This window comes from Equus caballus, chromosome 10 (genome assembly GCF_041296265.1).
Source record: "Equus caballus isolate H_3958 breed thoroughbred chromosome 10, TB-T2T, whole genome shotgun sequence".
Classification (NCBI taxonomy): Eukaryota; Metazoa; Chordata; class Mammalia; order Perissodactyla; family Equidae; genus Equus; species Equus caballus.
In genome coordinates this window covers 82,599,946-82,618,418 of record NC_091693.1, presented here as the reverse complement: position 1 = coordinate 82,618,418, position 18,473 = coordinate 82,599,946, and the positions used below count along the sequence as shown (strand labels likewise).

At 41.0% G+C, this 18,473-nt stretch overlaps 1 protein-coding gene across 13 annotated transcripts in view; it reads left to right on the top strand.

Annotated features, from left to right (window-relative positions):
• Positions 1-10,055: 10,055 nt before the first annotated feature.
• The window catches only part of PTPRK (protein tyrosine phosphatase receptor type K), a 503,420-nt gene continuing 495,002 nt past the window's right edge, over positions 10,056-18,473 (top strand). For 8 of the 13 annotated variants that reach the window (XM_023651053.2, XM_023651052.2, XM_023651049.2 and 5 more), the window contains exon 1: positions 10,056-10,508. In XM_023651053.2, the coding sequence (XP_023506821.1) occupies positions 10,412-10,508 (97 nt within the window). In that variant the 5' untranslated portion in view covers positions 10,056-10,411. The remainder of the gene's footprint in view (positions 10,509-18,473) is intronic. The other 5 variants (XM_070223790.1, XM_070223793.1, XM_070223788.1 and 2 more) reach the window with 2 other exon arrangements.

The following is an 18,473-nucleotide window of genomic DNA, read 5'->3' as shown; positions in this document are numbered from 1 at the left end:
GAGGGTTAAGAGGAAGAAAAAGCAGATGGCAATGATAAACCAATCGCAATACCTAGTTTCAAATTCACTTGCATTTTCTGTGATTATTGCTGAGAGTTTCCCAGAATCTGGTGTTTCAATTTGTACTGGAGTAGTTAGGGCCAACTTTTCAATTTATTCCACTGTTAAATAATTAATCTGTCCTTGGGCTCCTTAGTAAACTGATCGGCAGCTGTATTACTACTGGACAAAATAGCTCTGTGATGGGCCTTGTCACTTACCAACTCAAGTGTCATTTTTCTTCTTGAGAAATCATACCTTTGGATCTGAATCACATAATTTCTTTTTAATGCAGGAGTAGGTTGCATAATTTCAAAGCATTTCTAATGTCTTACCTGGTCTCCTCAAACATGTCCATCTGCTAAGATTTATAGATTCTGTACCAAGATTTATTTTCCTTGACAGTTTTGTTAATAATTTGCAGGACCTGGTAGGTCATCCTAATCCCTTTCTCTCACCCAAATCCAAGGATAACTGGCAGAATGTCACATGGAGGAGATAGGAGCTTAAGAGCTAGCAAGAATCTGTGATTTAGAGATGAATACCCTTAGATTACATTTTAACCAATAGCCTTTCATAATGCAGAATCCACCCCCATTCTCATTTCACCCTGACAGCTGGTCAATTAGCACATGCCTGAGGATGCAATGTGAAATCTTGGATAAGGCACCCTAACTTTCTGTGACTTGGCATTTTTCATCTAAAAAGATTTAAGAAGCTGGGAGTTAGAACTTCTCAATCTATTCTATAAATCTATGAAACTTAGGTACGCATTCTCCTGAAGTAGTGTTTTTTTTTTTCTGATTTATTGGTAGGCTTAGCTCCAGGTTTACAAAAATGAAACCAATACATTAAAATATAAATAAGTAAAGAAATCAAAGTGAAAGAAAAACCAGGGTAGAATAGGCAAATAAGACCACTAGAAATTTAGTACATAACCAAGTAGATCAAAAAGTCACACACAGTTACTAAAGATGACTAAAAATTTAGCTCTGAGTTTCCTAGCAGGCAAAGTAAAAAAGGAAACCCTGACTGTCAAATAGTTATTCATAAAATATAAATACACATGGTTGCAAAGAAAGAAATCTTTCTTATCTATTAATCACACATTCTTTTCTTATACTTAGTCAAAATTTTACTTTCGGTAACATTATTTTGTTGAACCTAGTCTTGGTTTCAAAAGCAAAATATGAAAAAAACTATTTTTAATGATATTTTTCAGATATTGCAGTATTAATTGTAATGATAGAAGTTATTCTTTTTTGGCCTTCGATATGTTTTACTTATTTGTTTATTGTCCATCTCCTTCTGCTAGAATAGAAACACAGTGCAGAGATTTTTGCCTAGTTTGTGCCCTGCTGTATGAACAGTACTTAGAATAGTACCCAGCACTGTGAGGCATACAGTGAATATTTATTAAATAAATGAAGGAAAAAATCAGGTGGCGTGGGGCAGGCTCAAAGCAGAGGTATCTTACCACCCCTGAATTGAGGGTGGATAACCAATCACTGATCCTGGGCCATTGACCTGATCAGGATGTGTTTACTTAGGTATTTCACAGCTGAGAGACAACATTCTGAATAAGAGGTATAGACTTAGCTTTCCCTTCTTGAAACCATCTAGGAAGAGGGGAAACCCTCCAAACCCCCAGATCTAAGATGACTTCACCAGCCCTAAACTGTCTCAGGGTGCAATCTCACTTTACTCAGGATGCCTTGGATTTACACTCACAGCTTCATTGCTGCAGTAGAAACTGAGTTCTGAGTTTCACACAATGAGCTGTGAATATAAACCTTCTGCATCTCTCGGTGTAAATAAGTGGTGTTGACGGCTATTTATTATGCATGCAATAAGTATTTCATCGGCAGGAAGAACACCATAAGAAATAAACTAATAAGTCTGCATTCTTGATCAATGTTGTAGCTATCAAAAAAAAACTTAGAAATGGAATAAAGGAAAAAATGGGCTTCAATATCTTGCATCAGAACGATACTTGTAAACTTCCAATGGCCACAGGAGTTAAGATTTTCTCAGTTTATTCTATTATTCTTAAACTCTCTCTCCAGGGTTTGTTCTTTCATTATCTCAGAATTCTGTACATTTTCCTGCCAGACTATAAAGCTGCTTGACCTTGAAAAGTCTTTTCATTCATTCACCCATCCATTCATTGATTCATTTCTCAACTATTACTGATTGAACAACTGTGTGATAACTATTTTACGGGTGGAGATACAATGATAAACAATATACAGTCCTTGACTTGCAGGAAATTAGAGTGACAGCCTATGCAACAATGAAACAAAAGTTTGATTCCTAATGGGGCAACGAAGCCCAGAATTAATGACAAACTGATTCAGATATAAAAGATTCAAGCAAGTGGCTAGGATGACATGGGCTCCGGGCCTTGCAGACAATAGAACAAATATTGTCTCAGCCCCTTCAGTGGCATATAATCTATGGAAGACAATGTAATGACAGGTACAACTATGCCAAATGGTATATACCAAAGGAAATATACCAAATGTAACTGATTAACCTTCAAGACAACTACTGATAAGGCTATCTCCTAGTTTATGTGTTCCTCTGAGTAAATAATATAATTCTACTGGACTAGAATGTGATTGCTTGCATTTATAGCAAAGGAACTGAAACAGAATGTTCAGAACGGTATTTGTTGCAAACACAGAAAATGGCAAATACCTTCAAAAAATTTTTACAAATTTTCTCTCACAATGTACCTTTCTGTGGTAATTCAGTATATTCTTGCCATTCAAAATCAGTATTTTGAAACAGCACATTCCTTAACACTGCAGACTCTGGGGTCACAGTACCTGGATCTGTGCTTCCGCTCCACCACTTACTTAAGCAAATTGTGTAACCTATTTGAGTATTGATTTTCTCCTCAGTTTTGTCATTTTTCATTTGAGCATGTAAAATGGATATCATAGCTTCAAGGATCAAACGAGATAACCCATGAATATGTGCTTCCTGTTCTGCTATAACAGCAATTATAAACTTGGTGGCTTAAAGCAACACAAATTTACTATCTTACAGTTCTGTAGGTCAGAAGTCTGAAATGGATTCCACTGGACTAAAATCAAGGTGTCAGGGGCGCTGCATTCCATATGGAGGCTCTAGGGGATAATCCATTCACTCGATTTTTCCACTTTCTAGAGTACACTTGCATTCCTTGGCTCGTGGCCCCCTCCTCTGTCTTCAAAGCTAGCAGTATAGCATTTTCTCTCCTCTCTGATCTCTGCTTCCATCCCTGTATCTTTTTTCTACTCTATTGCCTGCCTTATAAGGACTTTGTGGATTACATTGAGCCCACCCAGGATAACATTGCCATCTCAAGGTTCTTAACTTAATCACACCTGCAAAGACTCTTTTGCCATGTAAGGGAACATAGTCATAGGTTCCAAGGACATGAATATTTTGGGGGGGGAGTGAAGGGGTTGTCAGTATTCTGCCTACCACCCCCATGGAAAGTGTTTTTTAAAAAATTAGCTAGTACTATCATTTCTTATGTAAATTCACATTGTCCACCAAGCTTCTCTAAAGTTTATATGAACTAGTTAAATGGACATTTTACATCACGCAGAAGCTGGAATAAAACCAGGCTTTGACCAACTCAGCCTCTGATTCTTTCCCCAGAGTGTTGTAGCTTGTGGTGCTTTGACTTTCTGCTGAGATTGGTGGACCATTAGTTCGTATCAGCTGTAGTTGTCAACAAATAAAATAGCTAATTGATTATTTCATTATGGCCCCAAAGAAATTGCATGTGATTTTAATACTCCACTGTGCTTGGATGGCTATTTCTTACTGAACTCTTCTCTGGGCTTATTTAGTTTAGGCAGTTGTGAACCTTTAAAAGCATAAAAACGGATGTTACAAGAAATCTGTATTTTATGCGTCTTCCAACACGGCTTCTCAGGTGATTTGAAAACATCGAACAATAAAATGAGAACTCATCTCCAGGATAGACAGGGATTGCAGTCAATGAGAGGCATATTTTGGTCAGTTACTTCCCAGAAAGCCTGTTGGAGTAAGAAGTTCAAGCTCCAAAAAGTGGTTTATACCTCCGGCCTTTTTTTCTTCCAGTCACACCATCACTTTCTTCAAGATTTAGCTCAAAACTGGTCATCCCCCAAAGGCTTTTGCCTCCAACTTCACTTCACCATGACCTAATAGTTTGCTTTCTATTCCTTCACATTTAGGAGAATATATATATATGTATGTATACATTACACACACAGTTTGTTGTCTCTTATTTTTTTGTCTGTTAAACTCAAATGTAAACTACTAATTCTCCTGTATCCCCCATAGAGTAACTATCACTGTGTTGTACACTCAATAAATGGTTGCAAATGACAAAATGAATTCTTTGCTTTGGTTAAAGAGGCCTTGAGCACTGAAATGAGCCCTTATGTTTGCGCGTAGGCTTTAACGGTTCATTTTGCTGTCAGACTTCCCCTGGTTATGAATGCTGTGGCAGCACCAACAGTTTAAAGGAGGATTTTATTGAAGAACATTTGGAGGATGAGAAAAGTCTCCAGGGCTTTGGAAGCACCACATTCTGTGTTCCGAATTCTATTTCACTCTGTCTCCAGACCAGAAGAAGCAGAGAAGAAAGATGGTAAGATCCACAGGGTTCCATACGTGAAACCAGCGCCCCAATCCCCTTCAGAAGTAAGTGGGAGGAAGGAAGGAGCATAGTCATTAGAGAATTTCTCATTCAGCTGTGTTAATTCTCCTCAGGCTGCAACTCTGCATATGAGCTCTTAACCCTGCAAAATATATTATTGAGTACATGATGTATTTAATTAGTTTTAAGAGTTATCCTCTTTCCTGGTTTTTACTAAAATAAACAAACGAAAAAAAAAATCTCAGGATAATTTGTCCATTCAGATTAAAGGAATTCAAACAGGATTCAATGGGATACTACGTAGTCAGGGTCGTTTATACCTTCTCTCCTATGGCTAGCCAGGGGGGCAGGGGAAATATATATATACATATATATATATATGGCATGGAAATTACTCACTAGTATAAAGCGTGAATAACGCACTATTGAGTGTCCCAGATGACTTAAACTCATCCTAGGGTACCATGAAAACCAAACACTTTTTCCTTCAGAGTTCAATCTTTTATTAGCATGATTAGACTAGGCTTTTTGAAAATGGGGAGAGACTCTGAAGTCAGAATATGTCAGCTCTGGAAGTGACTGTCACTGGCCCATCCCTCCAGCTCAATCCAATTCACACTTTTATGATTGGCTTCCTTTTTGACCCATGCTTGTTAATTATATCCAGCTGTAGGCAAATTGCTCTTCCAAATTGGCAACGCTGAGCTCTCAAAGCTGCTTGCTATTTTTTTTTTTCCCCTGGATAAAACCTTCGGACCGTGCATTTTCTTGACTAGTGTTTCTGAACTAATCCTCAGTTATGGATATTTTAAAGGGTTCAAGGGACTCACAAAATAGCTCTGGTTTTGAGAACAGTGCATTTCTTTCCATTTGATCCAGAATTACCTAAGAACATATAGAGAGGAGAATTTCCTTAGAGATTTAGGCACATGGTCATGACTATTCCATTTGTTCCTGGATCCTCTGGTGTTAAGACCTAAGCAGTAACTGGCCAGGTTCCAGCACTACTCCAGGGAGCAATTGGGCTTTGCCCTACAGTCGAAAACTCCAACACCAGTCCAGAGCAACAGCTTTCAAAGGCACTAACGGTCGCCTTTTTTTTTTTTCTTTTTGAATGTCCCGGTTCTATTCAAGGACTTTATTGTCAGAAATTCCCTGCCCCTCCCTTCCTGGAGGACTCTACTGACAACATACCCACCCATGCAAGACTATTACTGTAAGGAAGTGCTTTTCGGTTTTCTTCTTCTTTTTTTTTTATCTCCTTTGAAAGAGAAAATGGAAGCTCGTTTCCACCAACCAGCCCAACAGGCTCTGTCTGAGGAACGGCGTTGAGGATTTTGACGCCTAACTCAAATGGAAGTTTTCAGAGATTAGAATTAGGTACCTAGGTATTGGGGAATGGGCAAAAGATGAGATTTGGAATCAGAATACGCAGGTCAGAGTGACAGCTCTGCTGTTGACCAGCATCATAACCCTGGCTAAGTATTTTATTCCCTCTAAACTTTGGTTTTCCTCATCCGTTACGTGAAATTAATAAAACTACCTGCCCTGCCTACTCCACAGGGTTGGACTGAGGAGACACCGAGATCATGTGGGTGAGTAGGCATTACAAACTGAAAAGCCTAATATTAGCAATTAGTTATTAACAAGCTGAGAATATTATCTAATTGCTTATAAATACATATTGTGGGTACACTCATGGTCTGTCAGTGGGTAAATAAAACCTTGCTTCTGCTGGGTCTCAGGTTTGTACATAATCCTTAAGTGGAACAAGAGAAGGAAAAGAACACTTACACAGCAATTACTATCACCCTGGCCCTTTCATATCTATACCTAAAGTAAATTTACATTTATATGAAAAATATATATTAAAAATATAGATTTCACTTAATCCTCTGAAAAATCTGATTGATTCGCCTCATTTTCATAGGGAAAAAACTGAGATACAGAGATATTAAATGCTGCTTATGGCAGTACTTCCTAAATTCTGTTCCCTGAACCCTAATCTTGAGTAATACTTCTCTACTGAAGAGTTCTATGGTCCCAAATTTGAGAACAATGCATTCCTTTCCCTGCCTCCAACAGATTCAGAGTGAGCAATACCATATTGGTAACCATGGAAAAGTCCTATATAGCAAAGAAGCCTGATATAGAGAAGGAAACTGTTGAACTTAACTGTGCTCAGTCCAGAGTTGTCCAAGCTTATTTGATCTGGAGACCCTATTTTCCAATTACACTTACTAAATTCTGATAGAACTGGGATTCCCCAGAAAACATTTTTGCCAAATGCAGATCTAAATTTATGTTTGGATTAACTGTGTGGTAAATCTGTAATCAGAATACAAATTTGTCCTCTTTAAAAAGATATACTTTGGGCAGGCCCCATGGCCTCGTGGTTAAGATTGGTGTGCTCCCCTTCAGTGGCCTGGGTTCATGGGTTTGGATCCTGGACACCAACCTACACCACTTGTCAGCCGTGCTGTGGCAATGACCCATACAAAAAATAGAGGAAGATTGGCACAGATGTTAGCTCAGCAAAAACAAAATAAATAAATAAATAAATAAATAAAAAGATACACTTTAACTATATACCAAAAACAGTAGGGAAATAGAGAAGGGCAGTTATAAAATTTTATTATTTTACATCCTCTACTAATTATATCAATATTATGGTTTATGGGTTTTTTTCAGTCTTTTTTCTTAGTTGTAATCATAGCACATATTAACTTTTGTCTTCTGATTATTTCATTGTAGTAAAATATGCATAACATAAAACGTACCATTTTACCCACATTTAAGTATACAGTTCCGTGGCATTCAAGTACATTCCCATTGTTGTGCAAGTGTCACCACCATCCATCTCCACAATGCTTTCATCTTCCCAAACTGAAACTCTGTACTGTTTTCTGAGTTTTTTTACCCAACATTTTATCATAAGCATTTTTCCACATTGCAACTTACTCTTTTTTTAAATAATCTTCATTTCTAGTGGCTGTGAGATACTCTATCAAGATAATGCTCATGAATTTGCCTATTGTTGGACATTTATATTATTTCTACCTTTCCCTTTTGTAAATGATAAATATCTTTGTGTATATAAAACTTTCCATATTTTGGATAATTTCCTTAAAATAACTAGGAGAATAAAGAATGTGAATATTTTAGTGATGTTTTTTAATGCACATTGGCAATTTCCTTCTAAGTTATACCAAATTTATACTTCTTCTGTTAATTGATTGATACATCCATTCATTCTTTCAAATAAACAAAGGCCTAGAAGTTCCTAATATTTGCCAGTTACTATATGGAAGACACACACTCTTTACTCAAGTGATTTCAGTCCACTCTGGCCAGGATAAGTTATTGTGGTCAGCATCAGTGACAACTAAGGCCCAGTGGATTGATTTACTTGTGCAAAAGTTTTATTGCATTTCTTTGATTTTTAGTGGGAAGACATCCTTTCAGTTTGCTGATTTCTTTTAAGACTTTCCTTGCCCCTCTTTGTTTCCCCTGCCTACTGCTCACCCAAATATGTGCTGTCGGGCAAATTACTTAATCTCTAACCTTGTTTCCTTATTTGTCAAATGAGAGTAATGATTGTACCAGTGTCATAGGATTCTTGTCTGAACTTCAGGAGACATTGTATACTTAATGTCTCCATGACACTTTGTATATCATAAGTCAGTGCCTAGCACATTGTAAACACTCTGAAAACATTACCTGTTACTGTTATTACTTCCAGGATAAAAGTGAGATGAATCTTCTGTCAGTTGACCCAAAGAATGGGCAAGGTAAGAACTGTGTGTACTTTGCTCTGGCGCTCCAAGTCAATTTTTAAACAAGCTTTTTGCATGTTTAAACAAACAAATCTACCAGGTCATGAACTTTCTTCATCTTTCTTTCAAGAGTAGAAAAATAGATTAATTAGTATATGGATGGTGGGCTTTTGTTTTTCCCGAGGCATATTGCTGCTAAATTTTACACAGTTCTGCTGAGGCTTCAAAAGGAAAATATATGTCCTTAAGTTTTTTGTTCCTAGGATTTAGGAATGTTTCTCAATCAAAGAAATAGGAAGAATGATGTGCTAACAGTTATAGGTTAATGAGTTTAAAAAGATTCTAGGTTGCACCCTAAGGAAGAATGGATTTAGCTATGCTGGAATGAATTGACAAGTGTTGGGCTAGTCAGTGTGCTAATGAGCCAGCTATAAGATTCCAAATTCTGTTTAACCAAGCTTCTATTCTTATTTTTTCAGAGTCTTTCCCTTCAAGTTTTTATATACATATATATGTATATAAATTTTTTTCCTGTTCTGTCATAAGCCTGGTCATTAATTCCATATATTTAATTTCAATTAAAAATGCGTCAGTAAATTATGGGAACGTTATATTAAATCGAATTTTGCATTGTCTTGATTTACAAAGGCTAAAGATGTCTGAGTGACTGACAGATGTCAATCAATAGATTCTATTGTTCTAAGACTTGTATATATGACGTCAAAATTGTGAATAAAAAATTATGGTTATGCAATTATGACCACATCTACTTTACTTGATATTTTGCAAAAATGAATAAAGTATGAACTACATATACAGTCTTTGCACAGAAGCAAGTAAGGGTGGCATATGGTGAAATCACTTCAAGCTGCTGAAAAAGTAGCAAACTAAAATACTTGACTGCATTATTTTCCTCCGCGTGAAATCATCCTTTGCTGTTTTCGTTGTCGGGGTAAAGTCCTTTTGTTAAATCCTTGTCTTAAATAGCTATTAGATACTGAAAACAAAACCAAAACCCTCTTGTCCTCCAGCAGACCGGAGTGCAGGGAAAGAAGAGGAAGCCCTGATGTAGTTCCGAGCTTCCTCCTGAGGGAAGAAGTGCAAAGAGGCCGGAAGGTTTCAGAACAACCAGCAAAGTCGGTGAAGTAGAGTGAATCCAAAAATTCAGCAAACGACAAACCCGAAAGGAGACACGCCAGCTGCTCCCACTGGAAAGTTACCGAACGTTTATTTTGGTTCAAGTTTTATTTTTATATGAATAAGGAACAATAAGTTTTCTATGGGGGTGGGGAGTCATTCCTTGTGACATGAATAAGGACAGGGAGTTTGCAGCGCAGGTGGCTGTCCCCTTAGAGGCTGCCGCGCTCCCCCTTTTCCTACCGCCAGCCGCGCGGGGGGCCCTCCGCCGTGGGGACGGAGCCCCGGGACGCCCCTGCTCGTCCTCTGCGCTCGGGCCACCCTGCGCACCAAACTCGCGCATCTCAAACTCCGATCTCGGCAGCGGGCCACCAGCGGCGCGAGGACCCCTTTCCCGCCGGTGCCCCGAGGGAGCGGGAACAAAGGCGGCGCGGGGCGCGGGCGCGCGGCCCGGCTGCGCGCGGCTCTCCGGGGGAGGCGGCGGCGGCGCGCCCGAGCCCGCATTCCTCCGAAGCGCCCGGAGCCCGCGGCGCGACGTCACCCGCGGCTCCGCCCCCGTCCCTCCCCGAGCAAAGTAACTCTTGCCGAACGGGAGCCGCCTCGGCCGAGCATGGAGAGCTGCCGCGGCGGCCGGCCGGCGACGCGGGCGACGCCGGCGCCCCAGAGGTAGTCGGGCGACCGCGAAGCAGGCACAGGCGCCGGCGGGCGCCCCCCGGCCTCGGCCCGCGCGGCCCGCCGCCCCCCGTCGTGGATTGCGCCGCGATCCCCCCGGCAGCTCTTTGCCAAGCGGCTGGAAACTTCTCCCAAAGTCGACATGGATACGGCGGCGGCGGCGCTGCCCGCTTTTGTGGCGCTCCTGCTCCTGTCCCCGTGGCCTCTCCTCGGGTCGGCCCAAGGCCAGTTCTCCGCAGGTGAGTGGCCGGGTGGCGCCCGGAGCCCCGACGAAAGCCCCCGGGCTCGCGAGGCTGGAGGCGGCTGCTCGCCAGGGCCGGGGGCATGGATTTCGGGGCAGCTTTCGCGGCCCGGGGGGCACGGGGCAGAGGGAGACATGTCCCCAGAGTTGGTGCCAGGTGGGACGCGGGGCACGGGGCTGGGCGCGGCTTGGCGCAGGTAACTTTCCTCTTCGCTCCCCATTGTTCCGCTCCCGCTCGGGGCTCGGCCGGCCAGCTGTGCGGGTGCATGGGGGACAGGGCTTTTAGGGGACGCTGGTGGCCTCGGCGTCGGGCGCAGGCTGCACCGCGCTGGGCAAGAGAGAAAGAAAAAGTAGTTACGACTCCGAGGACGGCTACTCTGTTGCTCCTGGTGCGGGCTTGTTGCTGTCTGCTCCTAGAGCGTTCCAAAAACATTTCCCTGGGAAGCCATTGTCAGAAACGTGGAGACTCCGAGGGACTGACCTCGGCGCGCTTTGCCAGGTGCTTTTTGTCCCGGGAATAACCTCCCCGGACTATTGTCTAACTACTTCCCCGTCCCTCCCCCAGTCCCTTTCTCCTCCCCCGGCGTGGGGCTGCTCCCGGCTTTGCCCTGTGGTTCGGGCGCTGCACGGAGCAGGTTCCGTGTGTGTTGGCGGAACCTGGAAGATGTTTTGAAATACGATTCTAAGGATCCCGCCGAGCCATCCTGGGCAGCGAGGTCTGGGCGCCGGGTTGGGGAAGCCTGACTCCGGGGCCGGGAGCCCGCTCCTCGGGCAGAACCGCGGGGAGGCTGCCCCAGCTACTCCCGGAGGCGGCCTGGGTGATGGGGCTGCGAACGGCTGCCGCCCGCCAGGAGAACCCAAAAGGAGGGATGTGTGCGGTCTCGCCCGTTAGCCCTTGGGGATCTAGATGAAGCCACTTGGAGAAGTCCATGAGGCGCCGTGGCTCGCCGTCCCGTCCTCTGTTCCCTTCCAGTTTTGTTATCTTTCCTCTTGGTTGCTTCTTTCCTTCTCTCCTCTGGGGGCTCTGAAGTTTCACCAGGTAGGCGCTGGGGAGCGGGCTCCCGGGCGCTCGTCTGCCTCCCGCCGGTCCTGACAACTTTTCTGGCCAATCCGCCCAGCTCAGCTTGGCTGGTGAGCGCATCTGCTGCCTTGGTGCGCGGTGCAGATGGAGACGCAGAGGTGGCCGAGGGGTGATGGAGAGGACAGGGAAAGCGACAGCCGCGCTCCTGGCTGAGGCCGCAGGACGCGGAGAGCGAACTTATTTTGCACTTGTCAGTTTTTCTCGTTATTGTGGCTGCCCTGTTTCCTGGAAATAAACTCGAATTGTTGTGATCCGGAGTAATGTTTATTTCCCTTCCGTTCCCTCCCTCGCCCCCCTTTAGAACTCTATAAAAGGAGTTAGACAACAGACTCCGGTGGCGGCGTGTATTGTGCACTCAGGCAGATGACAAAATGCAGCGTGTAGAGGAAAAGCTTTGTATATCGGTGATGTATGCAGAGGACCACAGCTCTATGCAGTGAAGGATTCGATGCTTAATTCAATTCTTTCTGGCGTCAGCATTACTGCATGCATCTCTGACATACGCTGCCGTTAGTATTGGAACCGTGCTTGATGTTAGTCATTATATGCAGGCAAGTTGGAGTGGGTATTGATTTCTGCACAGTGTTTGTCGCTGCACAGAGGCTACGCTTGAAAAGACGTGTAGTTTGTTAATTGAAAGTTTGAATTCTACCAGTTGCATGATTAAACTTACACGTATTCAAGAGTGGCGACTATTAATGTCTCAACGGCTGATGGATATATTTTTAGCAGTAAAGAAACTTTTCTTTTTCTCTTTTCAAATGTTATTTACCCTTTAATGAGCAAGCAAATATTACGTTTCCTCCAGCAAAATGTGCAGATGAGTTCTGATCCCAGGAGTTCAGATATCTCTAATGAGCAATTGTATTCTTACCCATCCAGTTCCAAGTAATTTAACCAAATATGCCTGGCTTTTATTTAGCAACAAAGCAAAACATTTGACTTTGTGTTCTATTTAAGTAAAAGAATGTGCAGTCCTAATAAGTACAATTCTCACAGGACTGGATCTCAAAATTTTGCCATTCAACATTTACATATATGCTCAGAAATGAATGCTTTTTATGCCTATAGTTTACCGTCAGATTGTGGATCTGCCTTTCTCCATAGATTGAAAGTTTGTTTTGTAAAAATTTACATTTTCTTGGTATCCATAGTCATTGGGTATTCTATCATCAGCTTTTATGGCAGTCAGATTTGTGGCAAAGACAGAGATTCAGAGATTGGAGGTGTATCCTTTCTTGCTGTTTTTCCTTATGTTCAACTTAAAATGATGAACTTTTATTTCTTTAGAGAAATTTAAGTAAAAAGGATTTAGAAGTCCTAAACAAACGTATGTTCAGGATTTTTAAACATCCTGTTAAATACGTCTTGTAAATCACATTCATTAAGGCCAGTTTACCACTTTGAGATATTGTGTGGTTCCTAATATAGTAAGCTTCAAAAGCAAATTTTGAAAGACTGAGGAGTGTTGGATCTTTGATTTGTCATGTGCTCATCCAGTCTGCTTTGCTTAAACCGCAAATTTAAGAATATTTTCATCATTGTGACTTTTTTCTTAGCTTTTGGAGTTTGTGTAAAAATTCTGCATGGTGAGCCTCTTTAAAACTAGAACTTCCTATAATATCAACTTACATTTGTATTCTTTCAGTTTGATCTCTCACTTAAACTGACCCTAGTGTCCTATCTGTGTTAGATTTGGGGAAACTGAGGCGTAGAAGCACAAAGATGTGCTAAAGTTTATTCACTGGGTTGTGTAGCTGTCATCTCTTGATATCATCGTGTAAGAAAGTTTTCTGTGCTAGGACTCAGATGATAGACAAAACGAGTCACAGATGAGGTAACTTGGAGACTCAGCGTTCTCATCTGTAAAATGGGGATAATAATACCCATCCTGACCTCTTCACATGGTTTTTATGAGGATGGTGTGAAATAATTTATGTCAACTGGCACTGTAAATTGTAAAGCGTTACACAGCTGTCTGGGGTGTAATCATCATCCATTAAGGCAGCTGAGCGCCTTGACTTCCTGTGCCTGCTTTCACACTCACCTCACGAGGCCAGGCTGTTCAGGAGTCTGTGTGTGTGTGTTTCCCTTGGCCAGTCACTCATTTATTCATTATTAAACATGAACAACCTCCCTTGGCCAGACCATAAGTTTATCAGCACAGTGAAAGAAATTATCCTTTATTTTTCAATTTTTTTTTACTTGCCTATTCTAAGTCCTTCCTTGAGCTGAACCTGTGGAAGAGTCACAATTAACATTCCTGGTATTCTAATTGTACAAGAAATATGTTTTTAGTCAGTTTCTTTGGCTGTTCAACTATTGGTTGTGCAGCTTTTTCATCTCAGTGTGGAGAAAAATATTCAGCTTTTTAGATGCAGTCTTATCAATGACCTAGAGAGGGACTATTGTCTCTCTGGTGTGATGTGAGCCTGGAAATGCAGCTCAAGATCCTGCTTTGGATGTAGTTTCTGGCATGCCATACTGTAAGCGTGCACTCATTTGATCCCATAGGACCTTGCAACTCATCGAAGCAGTGCCACTTTCTTAGCATCTGGTTCCTTGATGTCTCTGTATGTGAAGTTAATTTCTCTTATACATGCTACCTACCAGGAAGATACATCAGAGACAGCTTGTTTTACGGTTTGCCTGTTAGTTTTCTAGTTTTGATTGGCCAGACTCTCTCCAGATTTTAATACTGGTAATGGTATGTAACCAGACATTTCCAGGACTGGTTTTTCTCTCACAAGTCTCCTTCTATCTGAGGGGTAGATTTTCCTAGATCACAAGATGTCGTTTTTGTCTGGCCTCCCAGAGGGGAAGAGGCAGCGCTGGCCGCTGTTTGGGCTTTGGCATCTGTCTGCTGACAGCTCTTCTCTTTGTGCTCATAGATGTGAATTTGAAAAATAAATCAACCCCTCTGCCACTCCACCCCTCTCCCACACTCCTTCCCGCTCCTGTCCAGCAACAACAAAGCCCCCCACGCATCTACACAAAATCACAGCCTTTTTATTTTCGCCAGATATCTTTTGGTGCTGGACATGTTCTTAAAAACTGGAAATATGACTCAGCCACTACCCAGAGCAAATGCCAATCCTCCCAGCAAACCTCAAATTTCTAGCAATGATGATTTACTACATGTTTTTATGGTCTTTAAAAAACATTTAGTTCATGTGATATGGTCCTATTTTATAGAGAAACCATGTTGCCTACTATTACTTTGGAAGTGCACTGTTCTACGTCTGCTCAAGGTGGTATTAAAGACAGTGCAAATCATGCTAAATATGGATCTGCTTCTCAGAGGCATGGAAAATTCTGTCCTCATCTGCCCTGTGCTGTTCCCATACCCTGACTTCTCTTCATGGAAGGCAGGAAGAGGAATACTGGAAGATCGCTCAGGAAACATCAAGAGAGTTTACAGGTTGTTCTTAAAGACAAAACAAAGAGCACTGGGATTGTGTGTGTGTTTGATCTTTTATTTTATTTTATTTTCTAAGGAGGGAAAAAAGGCCTATTTTTGACTTGTTTATTGGAATCAGCCCTTGCCTTTGTCCAAACACCTTCATTTCTTCTTCTGTGGATGTAAAGATTCTCCTTTGGGTATTCCTCTCAGACTTTACCCTTGGATCATATCTGATTTCTGTTCCTTTATCAAATAGCGTTTCTCTTTGTCTAAAAAGGTTATAACTGCTTTTGAACATGACTTGTTTTTTCATCAAAACTCCTGCCTGCTGTTTGTTATAGTTACTGAATAATGGTATTTTATTAGTTCATGATATGTCTTCAAATGATGTTTGATGACAAAGTAAGTGAGTGAGTACATCACTCAGGCTAATTTTTTTTTCACTTGAAGCCAGGAACAGACTCGCAAATCCATGAAGTAATCTTTTAATGTCCGGAATATTTGTTTGTTTCTGCTTACATATCTCTGAGTGGAAGAGAGACTTTAAGTTCCTTTTTGTAAATGTGGTAGAAAAAACTTGGGTACCTTATTGCCTGATATTTTAAGATAAGTGGGAGAAGTTAATACATCTATGCTTTGGAACACTTAAAAAAATTATATTTGAATGTTTGATATCAGTGAGAACTCTGGAGGTAGATGGCTTACAAACTTCAGACTCCCTCGCAGTGGGAATGTGTTTATATGAAAAATGCTCTTAAAGAAACATAGTTCCACATAAAAGATTTTATTAGTCCCATGAAGATTCTGTTGTGAGATGTATGTTTATTTTCCTGTGGTATTCTTGTGGGAATTCTTTTGATTTGTAGTTAATATTTTAGTAATAAATACTGAGCTTACATAATTAAATAAACTTAGTTTTATGAGGTTTTGCAGATTGTTGAGGTTCTGGGAAAACATTGGGCCTGATGTAAGGATCACATTGATCCTTTTGTGGAACAGTGCCATTTCCCCACTTAACTCTGGTTGAATTTTTTGGCATTCTCTTCTGTGTGTTGATAATCCATAAAAATTACAAGTGGCTTATTTTGTCACTTACAATTGTTTTAGGAGCAAATTAAGTACTCCTGAATGAAATTATCTGTGTTTCCACTTAATATGATTGTAGAGTTCTGTTAATAAAAGTGATGAACAGGGCGGTGCTGGCTGATTCCTTCTACAGGTGTCATTCTAGGAATTATTTTCATAAGAGGAACTCAGAAATAAAGCCAAATAAAATAGTGTCTAGTGGAGTTATAGTTTGCATTTATTTTGTTGGGAAGGCTGAAAGAAGTAGGTATGTAAAGATATAAATATGTAAATTTGTATCAGCAAATTCAAGAGTAGAGAGGGGAAGTCTTTCTAGGGCCCTCACTACCCACCTAGGAGTTGATGGCTGGTTGCCTCATGGTCACTGGATTCGTTAACTTCAAGGTGCCCTTGAATTTTGCTACTTGAATTTTGGTCCATGGACCACATATACTCACATCTTAACAATGATACACCTTTTTTTTTTTGTGAGGAAGATTAGCCCTGAGCTAATATCTGTGCCAATCTTCCTCTATTTTATATGGGATGCCACCACAGTGTGGCTTGACGAGTGGAGCTGGGTCAACGCCCAGGATCCGAAACTGCGAACCCCAGGCTGTGGAAGTGGAGTGTGCAAACTTAACCACTATGCCACCGAGTGGGCCCCAACAATGTTAGAACTTGATATTTAAAAGGTTCAGGTGAGAAGGAAGCTAAGGACATCTGCAGATGGGATCAAACTCCTATACTTATATTCTGGAAGGAGTATTGAAAATAGATAATTATTTTGTCTATTTCATAGATGAAGAAACTGAAAGGGAAAATAAAGTATACGCTATATAATATATTGGACTCTACTATACTTTTAATAGGAAAATAATAAATCTTCCTCCAGATTGGTGTCTATTTATATAAACCCTTGTCAATGCAGCCGCTCCTTAACCAGCTGCTTGTAGGCTGATTCTCCAAACCCTCCCCAGGGCAGCAGCTGACCAGCTACAGAAATTCCCCTAATCCTTGTCCGGTGGTGGGGTGACCTAGCAGCTGCTTAACTGGCAGACTGGCCACAGCTCTGTGATGTGATTCGCCTTAGGTCATTCCGCAAATTCAAGAGTAGAGAGGAAGCCTTTCTAGGGTCCTCACTGCCCACCTAGGGGTTGATGGCTGATTGCTGCGAGGTCATTGGATTCATCAACTGCAAGGTGCCCTAGAATTTTGCCACGTGAATTGTGGTCCATGGACCACCGGCATCAGCATCACCTGGGAACTTGTGATGATCTTGTGATCACCTGTCAGAGCCCACCACAGACCTTCTGACTCAGAATCTGCCGCTTAATATAATCCCCAGTGATTTGCTTGAACATTTAATTTTGAGAAACACTGTTCTAGGACGAAGAAAGCATGGTTTGAAATGTTTTTCCACATGCACTTTACTGTAGAATTGTAAAAGTATTGCAAAAGGATTAATTACAACATGAAAACAAATTTCCCTGGAATTGTATTTCTGATCAGTATTTACTTAATTATAATTTAACAACTCAGACACATCAAAACAACACTGTTCAAATTTTTTTAAAGAATACCTACTCAGACAATTTTGAAAGAAATATTTTCGTAAGACAATAAAAATAGGCTAAGTAGTTTTGGTTATGAACATGCTGTCTAAGAAGATTTAAAGATAAACGTATGAGGAATTGAACGTGATATATGCCAAGTCATTTTTACTTAGTATATTGATATGTTGATACAGGAAACAGTATTCCCTCTGACATTGCTAGTAGCAGCAGTTTCTCGTTTTACATTTCTCTTTTTCTCCTACGTGTAATTTAAGGATCTCTGTAATAAGGAGCTCATTTATGGGACAATCAAATTTAATGAATGGGAGTTAGGTAGAATGCATTAAATATCACTGGTGTTCTTTTTAGTATCTTTCTTGCTCATATTTAAGAACAGATAGTCTTGTCAGTTTCCCAAGAGAAAAATTATGATGTAACAGACAGTGTACACTATTCATGTCAAAACACAATTTTACTTGCATTTTATAGCTTGCTTTAGCATTCTTTTAGAAAATGAATTTTCCCAGAAGACCTAATTGCCTTCTTATTAATGAGCCTGTAAGTGTGTTTTGTTACCCATTTACTATTCTAAATGTGTCTACTTTTGCTGGCTGTTTCAACACTGAAGTCTCTGATTAAATCACGACTGCTAGATTGGTTCTTGCCATTGACTGGCAATTCAGAAAATACTGGCATAATGACATGGTTATGGCAGAGACTAATGAAAAACGAGAAGTATAAATTAGTGTTAACCCATAATAGTTGGTTGTGTTGTGTGATACTGGGAGCTGGAGTTTGTGGTGTTACACAGCAGAATTCTGTGCTCATTTGACTGTAAATGAAAGTCTGCTTAACCTA